The sequence below is a fragment of the Sparus aurata genome, chromosome 2, assembly GCF_900880675.1.
Source record: "Sparus aurata chromosome 2, fSpaAur1.1, whole genome shotgun sequence".
Classification (NCBI taxonomy): Eukaryota; Metazoa; Chordata; class Actinopteri; order Spariformes; family Sparidae; genus Sparus; species Sparus aurata.
In genome coordinates, this window is record NC_044188.1 from 2,650,853 (window position 1) to 2,675,954 (window position 25,102).

General features: G+C 40.8%; 1 protein-coding gene across 2 annotated transcripts in view; it reads right to left on the bottom strand.

Moving 5' to 3' along the window:
- The window catches only part of gdpd4a (glycerophosphodiester phosphodiesterase domain containing 4a), a 38,165-nt gene that overhangs the window by 5,289 nt on the left and 7,774 nt on the right, over positions 1–25,102 (bottom strand). For both annotated transcript variants that reach the window (XM_030404494.1, XM_030404500.1), the window contains exons 2-16: positions 16,640–16,852; positions 15,382–15,487; positions 14,784–14,887; positions 14,561–14,654; positions 13,539–13,598; positions 13,321–13,419; positions 13,123–13,216; positions 11,391–11,536; positions 11,214–11,296; positions 9,746–9,896; positions 8,917–9,135; positions 7,714–7,871; positions 3,412–3,559; positions 1,991–2,073; positions 600–679 (exon numbers count right to left, since the gene is read on the bottom strand). In XM_030404494.1, coding sequence (XP_030260354.1) covers positions 600–679; positions 1,991–2,073; positions 3,412–3,559; positions 7,714–7,871; positions 8,917–9,135; positions 9,746–9,896; positions 11,214–11,296; positions 11,391–11,536; positions 13,123–13,216; positions 13,321–13,419; positions 13,539–13,598; positions 14,561–14,654; positions 14,784–14,887; positions 15,382–15,487; positions 16,640–16,701 — 1,687 coding nt within the window. In that variant the 5' untranslated portion in view covers positions 16,702–16,852. The remainder of the gene's footprint in view (positions 1–599; positions 680–1,990; positions 2,074–3,411; positions 3,560–7,713; positions 7,872–8,916; positions 9,136–9,745; positions 9,897–11,213; positions 11,297–11,390; positions 11,537–13,122; positions 13,217–13,320; positions 13,420–13,538; positions 13,599–14,560; positions 14,655–14,783; positions 14,888–15,381; positions 15,488–16,639; positions 16,853–25,102) is intronic.

Genomic DNA, 25,102 nt, shown 5'->3' on the forward strand with positions numbered 1-25,102 from the left:
CTTAAGCTGTTGAAAAGTGTTTTTCCTCTTTTAATGAAGACCAGAAACTCCATTTAACCACATCCTAACTCTGTGCTGATCAGCAGGGATGTATTTGTTTGGATACTAACATCAGTCCTAGCAGCCAGGACTAACAACAAGAGAAGACAAAAAAAAAAGTGTATTTGCCAAAATTAATCCGACAAAAATCTGGCCAAGACTTTCTCTGTAAGTCCCGATATATTAAATTTACGTTAAATCATTACATTTGTTGATTCTAAACAAAATGTTTTAAATGCAGAGAGAAGTTACACTATTCAGTTTTTAGACTTTTTATGCTTGTTTTCATTTTCTTATTTTTTCAGTAACACTGTTAAATAAAAGCAAAAAGGACCCTTTACATTTTGGTAGGTTGTCTAGTTAGTGACAACGGCCTTTCCTCTAATAGTTAATATGACTTTTGTCGTTCTCTCATTTAAGCAGTGAGATGCGTTATCAGTGATGACCCTGATTCGGAGTCAACACAGCTAATATCTAACAGGACGCAGACGAGCATTAAATGAAGTGGAAATGAAACAGGAGCCCCGACACAGCGTGAAGAGAAGAAAATGTTCTCGTACCCGTCCTGAACTTGCTGTACGGTCCGTTCTCATGAGTCTGGCGGCTGCCGGACCAGAAGGGCAGGCCTCTCTCTCTCCACCTGTGACACACACACACACACACACACCAGACAGAAAGATCAGAGCAGCAGACGACAACCAGGTGCGTTTCTGGGTTTACCAGACTGCTTTGAGACGGTCACATGAACACACACTGCTTTGATGTGTACACCATGCATGGATAGGTGTGTGTGAGGGGGTCCAGGTGAATGTTGATAAAGCCCAGTATTAAAAGGAGAAGAGAGGGACTGATGATGAAAGAAATGATGCTAAACAACAACAGAAGTGAAAATAAAACCACAGAGGCAGACAAACATCCCGTCCTTTGTGGTGAAGGGCCTCATCTGGCCCAGAGGAGGCGATGACCCTTCCTGACATTCACACTCTCACTCTGTAAATAACCTCAGTCTGACGACCTCGTTATGCTCAAAAACAACAAGCCAGAAAGCAAAAGTTTGTATAATTGTTCCTAACAGACTGAAGGCGGGTAGAAAAAACAGCCACAGCCACCATAGAGGCAAAATATGATAATCATTTAAAAAATTGAGAAAACAGTGCACATGATCAGACAATCTCTTCCTGAAATGCATTTGAGCGTTGGACTCATCCGTGCACATGAAAAGTGACGGAAAAACCTGTGTAAAGAAAAACAGAAATGCTTCTTGTTAACCACATGAAGCCTCTAATCCCAGGGACTCTAACCTGAGCCACTGCTGTGTGTAGTTTGAGTGTCACACAGCTCCCACAATTAAAAAGGTTTGGGGGAGAAGAGATATCATCTCTGCAATTAAGCTTGCATTACTATCTAAATGAGTAAATAAGTTGCAGGTTGAAAAATAAATCAGCAGTTTAGCATTTTTGAGTTGTCTCCTCTCTCTCTTTGAAATAACTGAAGTCTTTAATCTTGAGCTGCGTTGCAACCTAAAATACCCCAAACTTCTGGTCGAGGGAACGACTTTTCAAGGATCCAAAAGGTTCTTTCAGCCGTCGTCGTCTGTGTTTCATTCACAGAGGAACAGTCACATTAATCTGTTCATGAAACTGAAATTATGAAAAGCGACAGCTGGTTTTATTTATCAGTTTTGCAAACAAACTATGCAACAACAATAACGTCATATAAAGAAACATTCCAGCTGGATTTCATCCTCGGCACAAATACACGATAAGAACTGGACTTCGCCGTCAGTCGATCTGTAGACTGACATCTCACACAATATGAATAAAACCTCATCAGCAGCCAGGATGACTCAGTCCTGCACAGCTTCGCCACCCCAACACCAGACGTTATCATTACCAAAGGAGGATGATTACAAGAGCGGTGTGTGTGTGTGTGTGTGTGTGTGTGTACGCACCAATGGAATATGAAAACTGCGATGATGAGGAAGGCAGACACAGCATCAGTCAGGATCCACATCAAACTGTATTCCTCTGGAGTCTGGAGAGAGGCGGAGATAAGAGGAGTTGATTACATTTGCTGATAAAAGAGCTCCACAGATTTGTTGGAACAGAAGACAGAAGGGTGTGAACATGAATATCATCATTTCATTAAGTGACATCAAAGAATTGGGCTCGGACTTGAACACTCGTATTAAAAATATAATCAAACTTCTTTTACACAGACGTGTAGGTGGTGCGGGAGAAGGTTTATGTAACCAGAAGGTCACAGACTCAATCTTCAAACACCCACGACACCTGCTGAAGAGATTTTCAGACTGATACAGAACCTCCTACACGCCGCGAGTCAAAGTGGATAAGAGCAAATTCAAAATGTCTAAAATATAACAGCACATGTCTGGAGACGTGCTGACAAACATCCTGAGGCCAAAAAGAGCTCCTGTGTTGCCAAATCAGCGGTGTGCCTAAGAGTAATTCACAAAGTAAAGGTAGCTCTACGGCCTGGTCCACACGTGCATGGGTATATTTGAAAACAGGTTCTTTTCGATTTATTTGTTTTTTAAATATCTACATTCAGACAAACCAAATTAATAATCAGACTGTTTACTACAGAAAAAAACCCTGAACGAGGCAGAGGAGTGCGACTGTCTTCACAGAATCTTCTTTAGATAACTTGTCGACAAAACATTGTTAGTAGCTTCGTTGATCTTTCCTTTCCATCACTGTATTGTCAGTGTCCATTTTTGCCTTTCTAAATGTAACGTCAAACAATATAACATCCATTCCATCACGGCACAAACTCAAATACTCCAATATCATGACATATACTCTAAGTTCACATTTGCAAAGTCTGATAAACGTGTGTGTGTGTGTGTGTGTGTGTGTGTGTGTGTGTGTGTGTCTCATTGTTTCCAAAAATGTCCATTTCTGCCTGTTCAGACATAAACACTGAAAAACACTTTTCTGAATATCTTCACCCTGGAAGTCTGAAAGAAGTTAAGAGTTAGTCCAGAGAACTCTGATTATAATACATGTTGATGGCAGCCGGTTAGAAAAGATTCAGTCGGTTTACCAACAAAAATTATCCAGTAAGACTGTAGATGATGGTTTGTACTTGGTAAAATACATTTTTGTAAAACGGCTTCACAGCGCTCTTTAAAACCTTATTTGTCTGACATTTAATGCACATTAAATTATAGATAATTTCATGGCCATCACTGGATTATCCAGTTAAATTGGTGCTATATTCAAATGTTTTTATGTCCTTGTATAAAAATATTCATATTCACTGAGACAGACCAGTCACCTGTCCAATCGCTGTGGACAATTAAGACAAGACCTTCGTTCCTATCTGATAATCAGAGTTGGATCTGCTCACCATTAGGAAGAGCGGCTTGTCGATGTTGGACAGGATGTGGATGGAGTTGGTGGTTACGGACTGAGCTCCAGCACACCAGGCCAGAGTGTAGAGCCACGGCTGGCTGATCACGTACAGGTTCGTACTGATGTTCTCTGACTGGTACTTACTGTAGAGACAGAGGAAGGGAGAGAGTAAAACACTATGTTGTTTAAATAATCCAGGAGGGACACATTTAATCTCCTTAGTCACCTGTAAACTCACTCACCAATAAATCTAGACACAACAGAAAGAAACACATTATGGTCTTGGACGGAGATTACCCAAAAAAAACCCAACTGGACCCAAAACTCAACTGTCCTAAAATGCACCAACAGCCCTGCATGTCAACACAAAAGATGGAAATAAGTTGATGACAGCATTGATGATATAGAGGAGCTTGGAAAAAGGTAGTGCAGACTAACATCTAACTGTGATCTGCAGCCCACACACACCATTTACACCTTGCACACCTGGCTGTTCAACTTTAGAGAGCAAGCAAACAAAAAGGCAGAAAGTGAATTATGCCTCCGATTAAGAATTATGTATCTATTCTGTGCCATGACAGCGCCAAAACTGAGTTAGTCATTAGTGATTAATAACTGTGTGTGTGTAACAAGTCCAGCTGATCTGCTGATGTCAAGGCAGACTGCAGCACACCAGGACAAACTGACAAGTACATTAATAACTTAATGTTTTATAATTGCTGAATATACAACAAAGAATTTGTCATTTGTGGTACACAGCATTTCACAAAGTTTATAAAGTTTCCCCTGACTCATAAGAACTCAGATTAATCACGGCCAGGACTCGCTCTGGTGGACACAGATGTAATTTTCTATGAGGATAATGAGAATGCATTAAAGTACCAAGTGTACACGCAGGCAAGATCGGATCATTTATTATCAGGGATAATATGTCAGGCCACAGATCCTGTTTTAATACCAAGTGTAAACTTCCTCAATAAGGGACACAAAATATACCAGCCGACAAGAATGTCATACGTGCAAATGTCCAGAAATCTCTGCAAAACAAGAGCGACCGCATCTTGTATGTTTACTCTTACTATAGCCAAAGACCAAACACAGAATTCTCCTCCAAAAGGACGTAAATTGGACCTTAAATCTACCTCTGTACTCTTGATTCAGTACGCGGACTGACTTGTATGACTGTATTTATTTTTTTAATGTTTATATTACTGTGGGCTGGCAGTTTGTCTTGTTTTGTTTTGTCTCGTCTTGTTGTGCTCTGTGTATTTTGTTGCTCTGCTTCTGTGTGTCTTCTGTGTGGTTTAAACTTAAAAAACTTTATAAATAAAGCGTTCAAAAGGACGTAAATTAACATATAATATAATATAATCTAACAACATTCACGCCAGCAAGGCTGATTTGATTGGACTTTAGAGAAAGGAAAGATCGGAGGAGTAGGAGGCGGACGGAAGGTAGGAGGAAAGAAGGAAGACAAACTGCAAGATGGCTGATGGTTACAGGAGGGAGGGAGGGTTTGAATTAGAAAGGAGTGAAATGATGGAGAGGGGGAACGAGGAAGAGAGTGACACACACACACACACACACGCAGAGTCCCTGACTGCCTGTTGGGATGAAAGTGTCCTTTGAAAGTCTAATGATCATCTACTGAGATAAACAGACCAAGAGGGAGAGAGAGAGATGGAGAGGGAGAGAGGGAGAGGGAGAGAGAGATTTTCTATTATGAGAAAGATCAGAGCTGAGACGAAATCTTTGCCAGGTTATACAACCTTGAGTTGTATAATCTCCAAGAGTTGTATAATCTCATTATTATTTCTGGTTGCGACATCAAACTAAGGGTCAGTTCAAACGGTGCACTTGTGTCTTATTAAATAGCTGTTGAAAAAGTCTAAAGTACCAGCGTCACACTTTATCAGCCCTTAAATACCCTCTTCAACTGCATAACTCACCCTGAATGTTATCTAAACTCTTAACACCATTTAAAATGGGGAGTGAGCTATTCTAGACAGCTGAACAAAGCAGCGAGCAACATAAAAAATACTGTTTTGCACTGAAATCGACTGAAATACTGCAGCTTATAGCAGTATTTTCCTCTCCTCTTTAATCTTTAATGAATCACTTTCTGCTGCTGCAATAAAAAGTTATGTATATGAAAATGTAACATCGACCCCCTTTCAGTCGTCGTGGTCTCTCGAAAAATTACACAGGTGCAGTACGGCAGAGTAACAAAAGAAACTTAAAATAATAACAATACATGTTTTTAATTAGGCACAACTTTCACAATGGGTAGGAAGATCATGAGGGAGTTAAAAACATATATACTGCATGTACCGAATGTACATCGTCTATCGTATTGTGTACCGTTAGCTGTACTGTTGATGTGAAAGTCTTGAATCATACCCAGCCCTAGTTTTGATATAGTAAAACTTGTCTATTAGAGACTTCCAACATCAGTCGATGACTCTGCAGATTAACGATAAAATGACCGTATTATTTTTGACTACCCACTGATTACAGTAATCACACAACCAAAGTCTAATGAGCAACTTTTACCACAACTGTTACCGCACAATGTTCCAATATGACTCATCCGACCAGGCCTCTCCAGGCAGTGACACATACGGTGCAATCAAAGCTGTTATTTCCATGTTTCAATGAGATATTACAGTAGCAATGAATCAGCAGCAGCATGAGGAAACTATTTCAGTGGACTGTGTGAGATCTGTTAAAAACCATCACTGTGTGAGTCACTCAACCATCTTTCAAGCCCCGTTCTCTCCACATTGTTCTCCCACAGCTTCTGTTTATGCACAAGTACGTCCCACTCGTTTCTCTTCCACCACTTCGCAGCCTCTCGTACCCTCTTCTCCTCTAAACCACCTCCTCTCCAGCCTGTCTGTTCCTCCTGCACCACCCCCCCAATTACTGAAGAGATTCCTCCTAAGTTTTAATTTCCTCTGCTGCTCAGTCTCTCCTCTTGTTCTCTCCTGACTCCCGACATAAACTTCTCACCCACCTGCCCTTGAACTCCCTCTCTCCCTCCCCCTCCGTCCTCTCACTTCCCTGAGGCTGTTCCAAAAGAACCAAAATGGAGACACTGAGGACTCGGTGGCCATCTGTACCTTGAGTTACATAACTTCACACGCACAGACTGGAAGTGCAGACCAGGCTGTTTCATTAGGTAGATGGAAATGATTTCATAACTGTGCTTGAATGTACTGCATGTTTATAATAAGGGGCAATTATTTTCAATGTTTTACCAGGCTTTGCTTTAGAGATGCAAATATCTACACCCTTTGAATCGCTCCACAGATGTAGTTTTACTGTGATATGTTTGTTCTATGGTGCAAAATCGGGAGCACTTGTCTTCTCATTAATTTCAAGAGGACTTTGTTGTATAGTGTGGTCATTATTAGCCGTTTTTAGACAGGGCACCAAGCCGCCAATTTGCCCGTCCTTTTGGCGGCTCGGTCCACGGTTTTAGACAGAGGGCGGCAAATTGGGGGTCTGTTTAGGTCCGCTGATTTGCCGCCTCGGAGGGTACACTAATTTCCGCCTCGCCTGCTATCTAAAAACGAGGCGCCAATGTGCCGGCATCTGCGTGAGGTGGGCGGAGGAGTCAATGACCTGCACTGTTGTGTGACCCACAGCCGGGGAGTTTTAAAACCAGGAAACAGCTGATCACAGCAGTCAGTCCATCACTTCATCTGTGGACATTAAGATGAGCAACTGGACAGCTGCTGAGATCCAGGAGATGCTAGCGTCTCCTCGCACTCTGTAGCTGTTTGGTTGTGTTAGCTTGTTGTTGTGTTGGCAAGCTAAGGACAGTAGCTACTTTCCAATTAAAACCCCCCGCTGAGAACCCAGCTCTAAACTCCAATGGGGTGCAATGTAAAGCTCTTATTTTGAAGACAAATTCATTGTCACTGTTCACAGCTCAACTTCGAGCTTCACGTCACATCACATGTTTACACCTACCTCAGAGGCGGCTTTTGGTAAAGGAGGAATATTACACCTCCGTTTTAGAAAGACAGGCCGGCACATTGCCGCCCTTACCTTGAAGCAAATGTGCCGCCTTTTCTATCTAAAAAGGGCGAGTGTCTTCTTGCAGCACAAAACATAATGAGGTTGTAAAAACTGGTGAAAATCTTTTTTTTTAGGTCAAAATCTGTCAATAACAATAATCCTTAAAGTTGAAAAATGTGTTCACTAAAAACTGCATGAAACTGCATAAAATCGTCTTTACTAAATGATTGTGCATGTGTGTGTGTGTGTGTGTGTGTGTGTGTGTGTGTACCTGATCTGCTGCTGTGACATGGTGCTGTAGTGAAGGTTCAGTCTGGTGATGTGGCCGTCTGTCAGTTCCTTGATAGAGGCCTTTTCTCCAGATGTCTGTTGCAGCTGTGGGTCCACAGCCTGGACCAGCTCTCTGTCCTCAGATGGCAGCCACAGCACCTACACACATTTAAAAAAACAGCACAATCAACACATAAACAAACACAAACACACGTCAATAAATGCACAAAATACGTGGCAACAATCGGAGAGATCAGAAGACGTCTCCATCAAGTCATAAAGATCGGTATTGTAGCTCACTGAAGCACATTTTACTGGTTGCAAATGTTGCATAATAGTGAAAAATGCTTTGTGTCAAGTGGTTCAATTAATGGTGAATTATGGTGTCCATGTACATGAATTTACAAAACCCTGACTCTAGATCTCTTTCTCATTAGCAAAGAGAATTTGTCATTTTGTCATCAGTTGCAGGTCATATTAATGTTAATTCCTGTGTAACTTAATGACGCAGGAAACTGAAACTTGGCTGCTTTCAGATTTGTCTCCACCAAAGATCTTTTGTGAGGGAAGACCATCCACAAAGTGTCTCTGTAATTCAAATAACTCTGACAGAGTGAGGCGTCTTCTCTCTAGCAGACCACATCACGTCAATTTCACTAGTCAGAACCTCCCATTAAACTTTTTAATTTAATAATTTAATACAAAAACCCCTCTGGAATTTAGAATTTTGAGAAAAATGATCCCAGATACATCTTTAATCAAAACTGGCCATGATACAAATTCATTTCTAAAATGTACTCGATACTGCTGAATAAGGGCCCAAATCCAGGTTTGCTTTAATTTAGAGCAAGATATGAACAACTGATGAATAGCTCTGCTGCGACACATCAGCAGGTCTTTAACTGATTCCCAAATTAAATTAATGGAAATCACTTTAAGTGTGGCCAGAAAAGACGTAACAGCGCCATTGAAATTTGATTCTCCTCAAATCATCTTTGGCATTTGAATTCCTCTTGAAAAGATCATATATGGTCTTATAAAAGAAAATAATATGTGTGAACGTGGCAGCCTTGTCTACAGTATATGGGCACAAATTGTATTCGTAAAATAAAATATCCCATAAAACATATCATGCTGCTGTGTAATGTCAGTTTGAATTGGTTCCTGATTGGAACTAAACTGTCCATCCACCCAGTGCACTTACCTGTGAGGAGTTGATGTGGGCTTGCACCACCTGCAGAGTGATGTTGATGTATGACTGACTGTAGGGATGTCCGTATGGTGGCCTGCGCAGGTCAAAAAGCACTAGTCCGCCACTTCGAGCCGCTACCTCCAGGAACTGGGCTAGTGAGGGAACAGACTGGTTCTGGGCCTGGGAGCAGTCTACCTCTGACAGGGATGACACGGTACCAAATGGATCCCTCTGTAAGAGACCGTGTGTTCAGTCATTCATAGGGAAAAATCCAGATTTAGCAGGGTATATTTAAAATATTTATAATCAAAAAAAGAGGGAGAGAATGAAAGAAGAAGACAGAGAGCATCAGAGAAACAAAGACAAGAGAGGAAACTCGAGCAGAGAAATGAGACATTGATTCTCTGTTAAGAGGAAGTGCTGAGAGAGAAAGAGGGAAGGCAGGGAGATCTACAGCTGAGTAATCCACGCCAAACAGCAGAAAATCAGATTAAAAAAAAAAAATCATTAATAGAAAAATTGGAAAAAAAATTACTCAAATGTGGTCAGTTTCCATTATCTTACAGGACATTTCTTCTCAACCTCCGGATTATATGAAATAAAATAAATCAAACATTAGCATTAACCTAAAAGGTAAGACAGATCTAAATGTTGAGATGTGTTTCAACGAGCAACAATATTGTAAAAAAAACATGACAGATCTCAAGATACCGTAGCTTAAATGTCTTCATGTTTTAGTCTTTAGGTAACAGTGTCTGTCATTCAGCCTCCAGTTTGAATTTCACACTTCAGTGATGAAATGATATTGCATTTTTTGAGTATGTGCGTGTGTCAGCCTCACCGATAAGAACCAGTCACCAGCGTTCAGCTGCTGCAGCTCTGCCCAGGTGAACATGGAAGCATCGAGGTGTGTTCGATTTGGAAAAACCTCTGCGACATTAGTGGTTCTCCTCAGAGTGGAGTCATGCATCAGGAAGGGAACGCCGTCATAGCTAAAGAGAGAGAGAGACGGAATATTAAAAAGGCGTCAGCATGAGGAATCAGGATGTTGGCGAGGTGAGCGAGTGCAGGACACAAAAATGAGAGTTAAGTCGTGACAAGTGAATGTGAATGTGAGGAGAGGAAATGAAGAGAGAATGATTCACGTCACCAATAAGAATCTAATTCCCCAAATCTCTGCTCTGTTCAACACCAGAGATCAAATTAAGTCACCCCAGCGATCTCAGTGAGATCAGCTCATCATCTTAATTAATCACACGATTGATATCAGTTATGTATATGCCCATAAAAACAAACACGTAGACACCCACACAGAGAGTAATAAATTGCCTCACAAAACCCTTGACAGTTTAATTACACAGAAAGTGCCCAGCAGCCACAATCATTCATGCAGACCACACACACCTCAGTTTTACACATCCAACCAGAACCACCGGGCTCACTGGGGTTACTAGCTGCATGGGATTAAAGCTAACCCACTAACGCTGAGTCATGCCATGCAGCTAATCCCCCTGTTTTCAGGCTGTGAATGAGCGTGCTCACCCACCAGCCGTGGGCTAATGAGAGGGCTAACGGCTAACTGGATTAGCATGGCAGTAATCACCTTAGCGCTGAGGGTAGCACGCTAGCATCTGATCTGTACAATTAGCATCAAGGCACAGACTCAGCATCACTTCACAGTTGAGTGAACATCTTGTGATCCTTTGTGTTATTAAACGCTTAATGATTTGAAAATTTCACTTTTGGTGAAATATAATTGCGTCCCCTTGAAACAACTGCATTTTATCCCTTTCTTCAATAACAACAGAAAGCAGGGAAAAGGGTCATTCACTGCCAAAGGCCAAACCAACTTCAATAATGAAGTTTTAAATTTCTGTAATCTGACTTTGACTGTACTTCAGACGCCTTTTCCTGCTATTAGCTGTTGGGCTTTTAAAATGTATGTTGTTCAAAGAGGCCATGAAATATATGTCATGATCTTTCAAACGAAAAAGTTATATTAAAGTTAAGCTATCTAACTCGCAGTATTATCAAAGTCATGACATTTTGTTGTGGGTGGCTTTAGTGTAAATGGGCAATGCATTGGACAAACCCCCGGCACTCTGTGGAGTTTTCAGTGTTTCAAACCAAAATGAGAAATAAAATGACGAGTTGCTTAGCATTACAGGCTAACAACTCCACGCAAGAATCCACCTTGCCATGCTTCGAATTATGCCGAGTCCTCAAGAAGCGCAGATGCTTTTGTTCATTAGTATTTCTCATGACAAGACTGCATGTTCTACAGACACACAGGTAAGAGCCGGTAATACCTGATGGTCACGTCGGTCTCCAGTCCTTCTCCTCCGGCTTCCACTGCCTTCTCAAACGACATCACAGTATTCTCTGGAGCCAGCTACAGACACACACACAAACACTACGTCAGCATCACCAGATGTCGGCAGTGAAGTTGATGACTGAAATATCCTCATAACCAGTTCCAGTCTCACCATGGGGGCTCCTCTGTGTCCGATGAGTTTCGGGGCAGGTCCCAGTGTTCCTGCCTCTTTGATGCAGGGTGAGTACATCCCCAGAGGAACCAGGTAGAGAGTGAACAGCACGGACAGGTACAGACCCAGGACAGCCACCTGACGCACTGGAGACAACCCAACAACACAAAGATACAGAGATGAGCATTGATTCAAATACTTGTTTTAATCCTACTACAAGATGTTGGCTTTCCTTCTTAATCCAGGATTTACAAAATCTTATTGCTGATGAATACAAATTTCATCGTGGCTGCAAGAGGATGAAGCAAAATGTATATCACTGTTCATTTGTTGTGTGTTTTTAACAATGTTTTATTTCATTTTAAAGAAAGAAATATAAAAACCATCATAAATAAAACTTAAAAATAGTGTCAACTGGTAAACCACTAAGCATCTGTGTATAGACTATATGCATTTATACTAAAGTTTGGGAACCACTTTTCTAACAGTCCACTAACAACACATTTGTGGTCCTCGTCTACAAATGCAGACCACCGTAATGACTTGTCAGAATGTGACTTAATCAGGATTAAATACTGTAAATCGTTCCTGATAGGATCATCATGGGGGTCTGGTGCCGAAACGCAGCCATATGGGCAACAAGTAGAGTGACGGCTGTCTGGTTAGGAGGCAAATCTTACTGGGAGGGCAGACCAAGGTCTTGAACAAAACCTGTAAGCACACCCAACAGTGATATGATGGTGTAAAAAAAAAACAAAAGTACAAAACTGATCCATTAACTCCTCCCTGACACACCAAGAGTTACATTACATCCTGTGCTTTGGCAAGTCTCGCTCCCCTTATCTGCTGCCAGGAGAGACCCTCACTATGACTCAGCATCACTTTACCCACTGAATCACCATGGCAACCAGGGACAGTACCCATGGAGACCAAAGAGAGAAGAAAGGCGAAGAGAGACGTAGAGGTCAAAGCCATTCAGCGGAGAGGAAACGGCAGCCAGACACAGTGACCGCGAGAGAATAGAGAAACAGAAACAGACAGCAGCAAAAGAGGCAGAGAGAGTAAGAGAGGACGTCAGAACGATCAGGAGACCAGAAAAAAACAGAGTGAATGAAAGAAGGTAGAAACCATCAGAGAGAAGAAGACAAGAGAGCAAAATGAGACATTGATTTTCTGTTAAGAGGAAGTGCATGAAGCTAAAGCAGGAGGGCAGGGAGATCTACAGCTGTGTAATTCATGCCAGACAAGTGCGTCACTCTGCTGAGGGGGTATGTTTGATGTCAGAATAACTTTATTCCCAGCGGGCGGGGCAGCTCAGTCATTTCAACAAGGTCCTCCCTTTCAGTTACTGCAGTGACGTCTAAGAGATTGCTTGTGCTCTTCACTAGATTTCTATTCAAGTGTTTTGATGTACAAAGGGTCATAAAGGGCCTGGGTTGGCTGGTTAGGGGTCTGGACAGAGGAAAAGATAAATTATTAAATTGATCAGTTAAAAATACTCTGCGAGGGACAGTAATAATTCTTTTTCTAGCATAAACCAACTGTTTACATGTTGTTCTTCTGGATGAAACTCAATGCCAATAACGACTGGCATTAAAATATCAACATCCTGCCAATATGTACATTTCTGCTAATATGACCTGCAAATCAGATGGTTCTTTTTATGCATATGCGATGTGAACTGTTGTTTGTTTATCTTATTATGAAGATAAACACTCATCAGCGTGCTTACCTCTCTTGTTCATGCGAAAGAAGTGCAAAGCTATTGGCCAGGCGAGAATCACCATAAGTGAGACTGCAGCCACATGGAGGAAAGGTGCCGTCACCTAAAGACAAGCGATCGGTAAAAGAGTAAGAGTAAGTATGACTTTTATATACACAATATAAATAGTCCCAGTATTAACTGGCTGGTCTGTCAGGGTGGACGAACCTGCAGCGAGAGGAGGAGAGTCTTCCATTCTTTGCTCCAGAGATCCGACAGGATGGCCGTGGCTGTGACGGAGAACGCCAACGTCACCACGATGCCAGTCTGACAAAAAAAACACAGGAGAGAAGTGAAAACACAACTTATGACAACTTCTAACAAGTGGAAGCACAAAAAGACATAGCTGTGTGGCAGTGTTTGTGTTTATGTACTGTGTGGTTTACCTTGTGGCTCCAGTGGAGGTACAGCCGCTGACCCTCAGAGAGCAGACACAACGCCAGGACCTGAACAGTGTTTACATATTTATTAAAAATACTAAATAAGGCTTCTTCAAAGGACATTTAAGGCATCTGCTTATTTGAATTTACTTCTTCACAGTTAACTAATGAGAACTCAAACATGGTTTTGTTTTTTTGAACCCTTGTGTTTTAAAAAATGACGATACATTTACTTTCTAACCTTGCAACTTGTTGAAAGTAAACTTTAGCTGGAACGATTGTTCAATTGATCGCCAACAATTCTGATAATTGATTAATCAATTTGAGTAGCTTTTGAGAGAAAACAAGTCAAAATTCTGACTTCAGGTTTCTGGTTTCTTTAACTTTCTGTCAGTAAACTGAGCATCTTTAGGTTGTGGACAAAACAAGATTTAAAAACATCATCTCTGATTTACATATTCCAATAATTTTGGGACACTTTATAGACAAAACGAATCGATTAATCAAGGAAATAATCAACAGATTATTTAACTATTCAAATTCTCGGTTGTGAAGGCCTGAAGTAAACTCTGTTGATTCCTCCGTTACTTCCTCTGTGTCCAATTTTTGAATTATATAAAAAGTGTTACATGATAATTGTCAACTCATGCAAGTGGACAACTTCCAAAATGTCACACAAAGTGCTGAGAGGCTGAGGTGCTAATGTGCACTTGCCCCTAATGAAATACATTGTTTTCAAAGCACTCAGTGTTCAGAGAGAAGACTAAAGTGACACTCCAACCACAACGTCAAGTCGGGCCCCATCAGGTGTTTCCTGACAATGTTGTACTACCGGTACAGTGGTTCCAACAGAAGCGGTGAGGTCAAGAGTTTTGTTTGACAACACTACAGTGACTGTGAAAACAATGGAGTGTATAATCAGACCTCTGAGTATACTAGAGATGTGATTTGTTTTTTGCTTCTTTTTGATTGCCACGATTGCAAATGTTTTCATGCTTTCAGGCCAGAAATCACATCAGCTTGCATACCAGTAGTAGGGCGATGTATGTGAAGAGAGAAGCAGCAATGACCAACAGGACCAGAGACCAGGGAAACCAGAACCCCAGAGTCCCAAAGTTGAACCTGAAGAGGCAGAAGAAACACTGTCAGCAGCAGCTAACACACACAGAACGCTTCATGCCAACAGACGACCTGCAAATCACAACAAACATGCCGACATGTTCTCCACAGGATGAGCTGTGTGTGACCCACCAGTCAAAGTCGTTGTAGTCGTTCTGAGCTTCACTCCAGAAATAGAGGAACAGAAAACTCAGGAAGAAGGTGAGGATCAGGAGGCCAAAACTGCCACACTCCACCTGGATCAACACACATCATATGATTGATTAACTACAAAATCTTTAAAGCGCTATTTGATCAAATGTTTTGGGTCTTTATAAACAAAGCATACAGCTTAATGAGCCTGCATTTGTGATGATTAGAGATTTAACGTAAGAAATATTGTTTACCACGTTGGCAGGATTTTATAGTCATAAATGGAGGCAAAACAGAAACATCCTGATGCAACAGAATCTGTCAGATAAAGAGGAACAAGTGCATATGGAGGCAGGATATTTAGATACGAGCTGACAGAGTATATATGTGCTGATATTTTTCAGAGAAAAGCAGGAAGTGACTGTTGGAGTCAGCAGGATGGACGGAGAAAAACTGTCTTGGGAATCAATACTCTCTGCACGATCAGCAAACTAACCAAACTCAACTTACTGCTTATGGATGGTGTGTGCGTGTGTGTGTGTGTGTGTGTGTGTGTGTGTGTGTGTGTGTGTGTGTGTGTGTGTGTGTGTGTGTTTACCTTGCTGCAGCAGCACTCTCCCGGCTGCGCCCGCGCTCTTTGGTATCGTCTCCATTGGCAACCGTAGAGGCCGGCCAGGCAGGAGACAAACGGCTGGTGTTCATACCTGGTACAGTCAATTAAACGATGAAGCAAACATCAGAAGAACATCTGATTTAACTGAAACTATACCAACAACATTATCATGTAATGAAATAGCAGAAATAGATTAAAATTTGGTACATTTTAACAGCGTGAAAAAGATTTTAAAGATAAGGTTTCCTGTTTTTGTTAGAGATATGGGTGTAAAGCAAAAAAGACTGATTAATGTCGGATCTTGCTCCAGGTTGATTGATTTACAAAGATCTGTCAAAACTCTTCAAATCAAATCTTTCACCTCTCCTTACGCTTTTTAATCTGTGACGTGCAAAACAATCAGGAAGCTTCAGAGTTTTAGCAGCTGCTAAACAAATCCAAACCGAATCTCTGACATTAAATTGTTTTAGACTTAAAGGTCCTATTTTCAGGAAAAGTAGATTTTTGAGTCTTATTCTGAAATTGTCAAATACTGACGCTTTGGGGTTGTAGAATGGGTCGGCCAACATCCCAGCCAAGCATCAGTATTGGATAAGTTGGCAGTAAAACTCAATAAGACTCAAAAATCAATATTTCTCACAAATAGGACCTATAAGTCTGACATGTGAATCAAGCTGGGGTCGAAAAGGGTTCAGATTCTACAATCAGATTTGATAATGGGTTCAGTTTAAATACAATGCTACCAAACCCCACATCCCCCGCTGTGTTTAATATTAAGCAGTAGTTATACCGATATCACAAAAATAAAGAAATATCCCTGTTTAGACGACGCATTCAGATCGTCTCTGTACAGGAAGAAGCACTGTGACTCAGCCCACTGTGCAAACACAGACAGCAGGCTGCCACGAGTCAGAACAAGCTGTTCTCCATGAAAAGATTACACAGAAAAGTTTATAGATCATCCTGTAAAACACAACTTTGTTTGGAAAGAGACTTTGCTGCTGGATTTTTTTTGGGGGGGGGGGCTTCAGGTGCATACAAAAAAAATGACTGCTAATTATCTCCATAGTCACTGCAACAGTTTCCACAGCAACCAATAATGCAAGTTCATCATTATGTCATTTATCATTTTAGTTCACAATGCCTTTAAACAGCATTAGGGAGGAATTAGTCTATATGACTGAAATACGTCAGAAGACTCATGAAGACAGTTGTGATGATGGTGATGTGTGTTGTTCTGTACCTTTGCAGCAGCTGCCGCCGCACCACCTTTAACTTCCCCAGCTTCAGTCTGGTCACGGGCATACAATCACCCACAGCCCGGCATCACAGTGAAAGACAGAGAGAGAGGAAGAGAGAGAGGGAGGAAGAGGAGGATGAAGTAGAGTCTGGAGAGAGAGCGAGAGAGGACGGAGGGAAAAAGAGGCAGGAGCGTCAGCCTCCACACCACCTTCACCTGGAAGGAGAGAAGAAAGTTTGGATCAATTTAAAATGTATTTATAGGAAAACTAGACTCAGCAGGAGTGTGTGTGTGTGTGTGTGTGTGTGTGTGTGTGTGTGTGTGTGTGGTAGTGGAGGCCTAGTTTTATCCCCGAGGCCCACTTTAACTAACCCAGAACATACAGATACTCTCACAGAAATACACACTGACCTATATCTGATATAACCTGTGGTGTCTGCTCAGGTGACTTATGCTGTTGCACACACACACACACACACACACACACACATACACACAAACACACCAACAACACCTGCCCTATATTGTCTGTGTCTTTATGCTAATCCATCATCCCATATCCTCCGTCTGACCCTTGAATGACTCCAGTAAGACTATAATTAGACCTGTCAGTGAGGAAACTCCCAAACAAGTCTGCCAGCCAACCAGCCAATTATCCAACTGGCAGCAAAGTCCTGGACTCTGAACTAAACCCACAACAATTGGCTGATTAATCAATTGATCAACTGACAGAATATCAGAAACATTTCATGCTTGAGTAATTATTTTAATACTTAGGAATGCTGGCTGGACAAAACAAGCATATTAGATGACAATGTGGGCTTTTGGAAATTATAGTGTACACATTTTACTATTATCTGACATTTTATAGAACAAGTGATTCATCAACTTATTGACTAAATAAATGGCAGATGAATAAATAACATTAGCGACAATTAGTTTCCATCTAATACCACAAAAACTTCCAGGAGGACGTCCAACGTGATAAGTTCATCTAACTGTTAAAGTTTGTTTTCTGATCAGTCAAACGAAGACCAAGAGCCAAAATATGTTCTGTGTTGCAGAGTTTTCACGGCAGAGTCAAAGCCTGAAGAGAAAATCAATGTTATACAGATAAAACGAATGGCACAACACAGGAGGTCCAACTCCTCAGGTCGAGATTCTGCTGTCCACTTACATCTGAAGGAGAAAAATCATCCCTCTGAGGACAACAATGTGAACATCTTGTCCAGAGAAGACAGATGCGTTGAAAGAGGAATAAAGAAATCCACTGGAACACCCGTCTTCAAACAGCGTAGGATGACCAAGACATCACTTATCGCCCACCCACAACGCAGTACTGATTCCCTCCCCAGACAGCTTAACAACCATTTACACCTGAGTTCACCTAGTCCTAGCAACCAACATGAAGGCAGGTTGGGTCAACGACCCATAAGTGGCCCTAACGACCCTTTAAGGACACTCCCACAGCGAACTGAAGAAGCCTCGTGGATGAGATGTGAAACACGTCCAGTTGCCTACAAGACAACTCTTAGAATTACAATGACCTGGATGACTGAGAGCCTTCATCAACATATATAGAACATAACTGTATTAATGTATTTCACACATGCAATTCTATAGATATTAATACCTTTGTTTTCTTCAAGCTTTCCATCTAACACCTCAACAGCAGCGGCAGCAGTGTGGTTTAAAAATAATAGTTATGCAACAGCTCTACATCCAGTGGCCTACTGCACCAAATACCACAGCCAGACGACAATTAACATTTGTCATTAGGCCAGCCGGTGAAGCAGGCTAATCAATCAGAGCTGTCAGTTTACAGCCTTGGTTTGGTTTACCTGTCACATCAAGGACCAACATTAAGTTTGTAATAGTATAGTAACATAGTTAATATAATCCAGAGAAAACTTCAACAACCACAAGTTTGTTAAACTTTGAATTTTTTGCTGAATTTAAAAAAAATTAACGGTTAGCAAATCCTCACATCTGAGAAGTGATGATTCATGGCACTTTCTCTTACTAAGTGATTTAAAACAATTCATTATCCAAATTGTTGCCAATTATATTAATGAAAAATCAAAGATTAGATCTCCACAGAGCAGACACAGCAAACCACTGAGCTTCCTTGTTCCTGTGGTTGTGCTACATCCTGATGTGTTCCAGACCCAGATAGGTGGCCTAAATCGGCTTAATGTAGGTCCAGCAGCAGCTTTTAACAGTGTGCTGGAGTTCAGAACAAAGAGGTCAGCTTAACGGCTTAACACACACTCTCCATTATAAAAACTGTCTCGTCCAGAGTGCGAACTGGTTTGGTCAAAAGATACAGGATGTGTTGTTTCCATACAGAGAAGAAGATTAGAGTGTGTGTGTGCATGTGTGTGACTAACAGGATATAGTTGTATGGGTGAACCTGCTGTGACAGATGGTAAATACACTGTTGTGTTGATCCCGAACACACGGACTGTGTTGCTCCAGCACAACAGGACTGAATAATAGATGCTGATGTCTGTTGCTTCATGTCGTTTGTCTTTTCAAATCAGCAACCGCCCGACCAAGTCTGAAATTCGCTGTTTGGATCATCTTACAAAAAAACAAATGTACACCAATACAGCTGATTTATTCCCTCTCCTTTGTTTGTTTTTGGCAGCTTAAATTGCTTTAAAAAAAACCAAAACAAAGTTGTTAGCAGTGCGAGGGACACGTTTTCAAAATTAATTATCTGATTCGATTTTTGATTTAAACATTTTTTTTCCAGACAGCCATCGTTAGACTCACACATCTGGAGTTGTAAAATCAACAGATCATTGATTTTATGTCCTGACATTTACATTTTACAACTCTTCTTCTAGAAGATACAGGTATTTCTACAGCAACAGTTTGACTTGATCCTGTTGGCTTTTTGCAGGTTGGAGTCAGACAAGTTCAAATAATATTCACCAAATATAAAGATTCTAGGGTCAAACAGAAAACACGAAATAGAGAAAGAAAGTTTGGTTTCTCGAGTGACTGGAGTGAACCTTTTTAACAAAACAAATCAATAAAGGAACTAAATCCAACATGTCTGACACTCTTCATGCAGTGTAGCTGCAGGTTACCAATAAGTCATCTCTGACGTGTTGTTTTTCTCTTTCTACGACCAGCACAAATTGAAAGAGATGGAGAAAAATGTACTGCTTGAATCATCAAGCTTGCTTTTGATTTCGATGATTGAAACCGAAAACTCATTTCCATCCAATTTCGATTTAGAATCGTGACGACCCCAGTGAGCAGCATGGGATCATGCCAGTCTTCATTGTTACACAAACAGCGCTGTATGACTCAGGCAGAAATGCTCCCAGATGAGGTAAAGTTTATTTTCATTGTGATTAGTCAGATTCAGCTTCTTCCTTCCTCGCTCTCTGACGCATCATCATTTCCTGAAAGTTATAGCGAACAGGGATGAAATGAAATGCACTGTTACCTTGAGTACAATGACACATTTTCATGGGTTTGAACAATTTTGGAAACATTTGGGATAATGTAGGTACAATAAGTCATTTTATCAGCCTGCTGGGTTTGTTTTTACAGCTTTTTTCACCAGCGAAGACTCGTGAGAATATTTTATAAAGAGGAGTTTAAATTTAAAAACAGGATGATTTATCTAATGACTAATTACATTTGCAATTAAATAAATGAAACATTATTAAGTCTGTAGCATCATCACTGCAACTGACAGTACCACTACAATCCTACTGTGCACATACTCTCTTTATCAAATGTGCATTATACTGTTCTTTACTGTAGGCTAGTTTGCATATAGTTTGATCCAAATCCATCATATAGTATTTTCTGCTCTCACCAATTACATTTGGGTCAATTCTTGTGTATAATTATCCATCATCTTATTTTAATTAAACTCTAATCTGTGCAATGTAATTCAAATGAACTGTATTCTATTCTAATATAGTCAGTACAATACACTTTTGTTCCATTTAGTTCTGATTTGTTTTGTGTCTGAAGTCAGCCGCCAGACCACCGGACCGATTCACCCGGCCAAGTCATCAGACAGCTGCCATGGCAACTGTGACATCAGATCTGTTATTATTACTGCGGTAAAAGATGAGGGGAGGTGGAGTGAACAAGAAAGAACCAGATGGAGTAATAAAATAGGGAGACTGAAGAAAATGGCAGAGTGAAAACATGAGAGAGACATTAACGTCAGGAGTCAAAAGGCTGTTAGGCACTAGACACAAAACCAGTCACATCTGCAGGATGAGATACAGAGAGATCGTCTGTCCCACACACACTCATAATGAAAACTGCATTTTAAAATGAGCATACGGCAGCATAATGGTGCATAAGAGACACTCAGCACCTGCATTCTGACATGCAAGTGAAAAGCGAGACAACTGAAGTCTCTTACCAGGAAAACTTCAAAGACAATGGGTGACGCATTCAACCCAGCAATCTAAAACCTAAAGATAATCTATAGATTATGATAAAGAAGGAAAAGCATCTCCTCTAAACATTGAAAGAGATTAAACCAGTGCGTGGCATTTCAGTGCCTTGGATATTTCTGTCTGAACTTTTGTGCTCTCTTAATTTCTGAGGACTTTGGAATAACAGTCTTCATTTTATGTACTTGTATTTTTAAACACAGTGTATTGTCCACATGGATAAACATGAATTCACTTACAAGCTTCCATCAAAGTCTCTATAGTCTACCTGCTCCTTCTGATCATTTAATAAGTCGAGCACATCATGATCTGACCTCAGACCTGACTTTGAATCCTGACAGCTGTTTTATCACTGAGCAGGTGTCATAAAGTGTACAAGGTTATTATGGACCAGTCATCTGAGGTCAGTTCAGTCTGAACCTGATGTTTAAATGCTCACTCCCTCACTGAAGCTCAACCTCAACACATTTTTTAATAATGTCAAGTTGGAAAAATGAAGAGAATATATTCTATAATAGCATAGAAGACAACCTGATTGATGGGCAACAAGACACAATGTTTCTCAGCTGCTTAATTATGAATTTCAGCTGTATAAGTAAAACAAAGTCTTTGTCTCCATTGGGCATGAACTAATCGACACCATTTTGGATAATACATGATACGTTTTGAGTAATTTCAACAAAGAATAGTAAAAAATCTCTTGTTTCAGCTTCTTAAATGTGAACATTTATGGTTTCTTCCTCCTCTGTGATGGTAAACAGAATATATTTGGGTTGTGGACAGAACAGGATATTTGAGGACGTCATCTTGGGTTTTCAGAAACACTAATCAACAGTTTTCCCCATTTAGTCGAGAAAAGAACTCAAGTATCTCTCAACCCATCAGCTGCCATGTTTTTTCTTTCCCTCAATACTACGTTTCACATTCAGTGCTTTATAAACTATGCAGGTGGAGGCGTCACGACAGCAGTGACGCACTCGCTGAGCTCCTGAGGTGAAGAGAATAAAAAATGTCTTCAATGTTGTCGGAGGAAATTTCTCAACCCCTGCTGTCCATGAAGTGAGGACACGGAGAAAGATAGCACAGAGAGGAAGGAGGGAAGGCAGGGGAGGAGAAAGAGAGGAGACAGTGCCTGAAAGAAGAAGGTGGACATGAAGCTGTAGATTAAAATATGTTCTGCTACAGATGATTCTCTCTTATTTATCCCCTCAGTGTTTTGTCTCTCTCAACTTCTTGTCTTACTCTCAGTTTTCCTTCCATCCTCCGTCCTCCCTCCCGTCCATCTGTCCATGTTCCTCTTCCTCTCTGCCTCTGGACGATGGCCAGTTCCTTTAGCAGCTTGACATCAAACTACATGACTGGACAGCACTTTATTCAGCCACTTTACAAAGAGAGCCAAAGTCAGGTGAGGTCAGCGCTCCCATTCTTTACTATTTTCATGTGAAAGTGAATATAGGGGACAATTTTTTGACAATGTTTTTTTGGTTTGTATCAGCTGCTCTCTTGCAGCCGTTATTGTTCTTAGTATGATAGAATATGGTAAAAACTATTGCATCAGGTTTGTGTCCGCCGCTCTTGCAGCTGTATTTCACTGCTGCTGTGGGTGTACTGTAGGTTCTCAGTGACATAACATATGATTCAAATCTTTAAAAAAGGCCAAAAATCAATTCAGACAGGATATGCAGAAGCCTACACTATAAGCAGGTACCTAACCAAGATTCAAGGTTTGAATATTTTATTTTCTTTCAGTGATGAAATACTTAAAAAATGGCATTCAGTAGAGTGCATACCTCTGTCAAAGGCCAAGAGTGTCTTTCTGTACTCACTCATTATTTCTGTCATCAAAATCCATGTTTTGTTCCCTGAGAGTTGTCGAAAAAAACGCCCTGTTTCACAATGTTAAAGAGGATTTGTCCCCTTTATCCAGATCTGCATATAACGTACAGATTGTGAAACAGTTTGAGGCAAATTTGAGTTACTGAAAATCCTCAATTTGACTCAACAATTAATGATCTGGAGAAAAAACAGAACGACCCCTGATGTCACTCTGCAGTGACCTCTGACAACGGCGACCACTGCAGAGTTTCACTTTCTCACAGAAACACACAAAACAAACTTCAACCCTGATTCCATTATTTCTCTTTGAGAATATACACTCATTATGAATGTGAAGCTTATAACATAGCAAAGTAAGAAGAACCACAGTGTCCCACCAGTTTGGAGCAGGGTTGTATCTGCCAGCCGGTGTCTGTTGCATCAGGCTGATTATGACCGACTGATGCACCTCCACAGTTTTACTACCAATAACGACAAACTCTGAACGCTCTCCTTTTCCTGCTGCTGCAACACGATGCTCTGACTGACAGTGAAGTAAATATAAGATATGATCGATCATTATGACATTACCTGGTGCATCTCATCTGGTGGACAGATTAGTAACTAAATGAAACTTTGTATGTAAGTATGTTTAAGCGTGTCACCCTCGCTGAGTGAAACAGAAACTCTGCACTTTTCTCTGTGAAGGTCAAAAGTAACCATCTATTTTTAAAGCTAGTTTGATAAACTCTATTTTAGAAGAGACATTCTGCCTCTGCTGTAATAAACTGTGGCAAACCCTGCATGACAGACAGGTTGACACATATACACCCACATTAACAACTACACAAACCCACAGAGAACATGAAACATAATGCAGAACATCAAGACCTTGAAGCTGTGAGCCAACAGCTGTAACCACTAAACCACTGCAGCACCACGGGAGCAACATGACGCAGGTAAGAGTCGGTGTTTGACACAGAGTCAGACAGGCAGCACTGCTCTGATCCCAGTGTGGAGGTTCACTGACATGAAAACAGACAGAAGGAAAGGATCAAAACCATGCAGCATATCACAAACAGTAAAGAAACATGGTGGTAAAGGTTGTCATCATGATGCCCTTGACAACAGCTCCAGCGTCTGTCATCGCTTTATTTGATCAGTAACACAGACGGATTACAGGAGGAGTACGAGCACAGTGAGGTGTTCGGTAACATTATCAAACAATAAAACTGAGAGTGTCCTGATTTCAGCTTTAAATCAAAAATCGATCAAAATGAGCCCTCAATTTCCACAACAGAAATAAAAAAATCTACGCAGATTTATCTCTGCTTCTATCCTTTGCTGTTGGAGTTTAACACACTCAGAGGGAGTTCATGGTGCATTCAGGTGCACGTCCTAAACTCTGAAATCGACATTTCTTTGTACCGTAAAGGATATGTGTGCTGACAGGGTGGTCATGGTGAATTAAATGTAAAATGGAAATGGAAGTCGTCAGGGCATTAAAGTCTAACGAAAGCAAAACATGTATTAAATCAAACGTCAAAGCGAATTGTGGATTCGGAGAATCACGACATCCCTAAATACAACTACTACTTTATACTAAAATTAAGAACACACTGATTATCAGACTGGAAGATTATCAGGGGCAGATGGATTTTAGGTTTCAGTGTTTTTTGTGTCAGATAAAATAATTCAAAAATGCAAAACCTTGACTCTGATGCACAGTTCTGTCTCTGTCTGTGGTCTCACTATATGTCCTGCCCACAACTATCTTATTGAGTACACACCAGGAGTAACAACCTATCACCACTGAACAATCTGAATCTGCAAGGAAACTAATAACTAAAGCTGTCAAATAAATGCAGAGGAGTGGGAGCATGAAGAAGCAGAAAATGGAGGACTGTACTTAAAATTCAGTTCTTTCTAGATACATTCCATCACTGGTCAATATTAATTCTGACACTTCAAATACATCTCGTGCTCCAAACATCAGTTATGGAAAAAACATCAGTCAGTCCCTTTAATCCCTGTTACAGTGAACAGATTACAAGTACAAGACAAAACAAAATCAAGGCCAGCTGAACTGAAGGTATGTCATCATTCACAACAATGAACAGAACGCAGAATAATCACTGATGGACACTTACATATTAAAACGAGTGACAGGGTGCACTGCAGGTCTACATGTCCTGCTACTGACCCGGGAAAA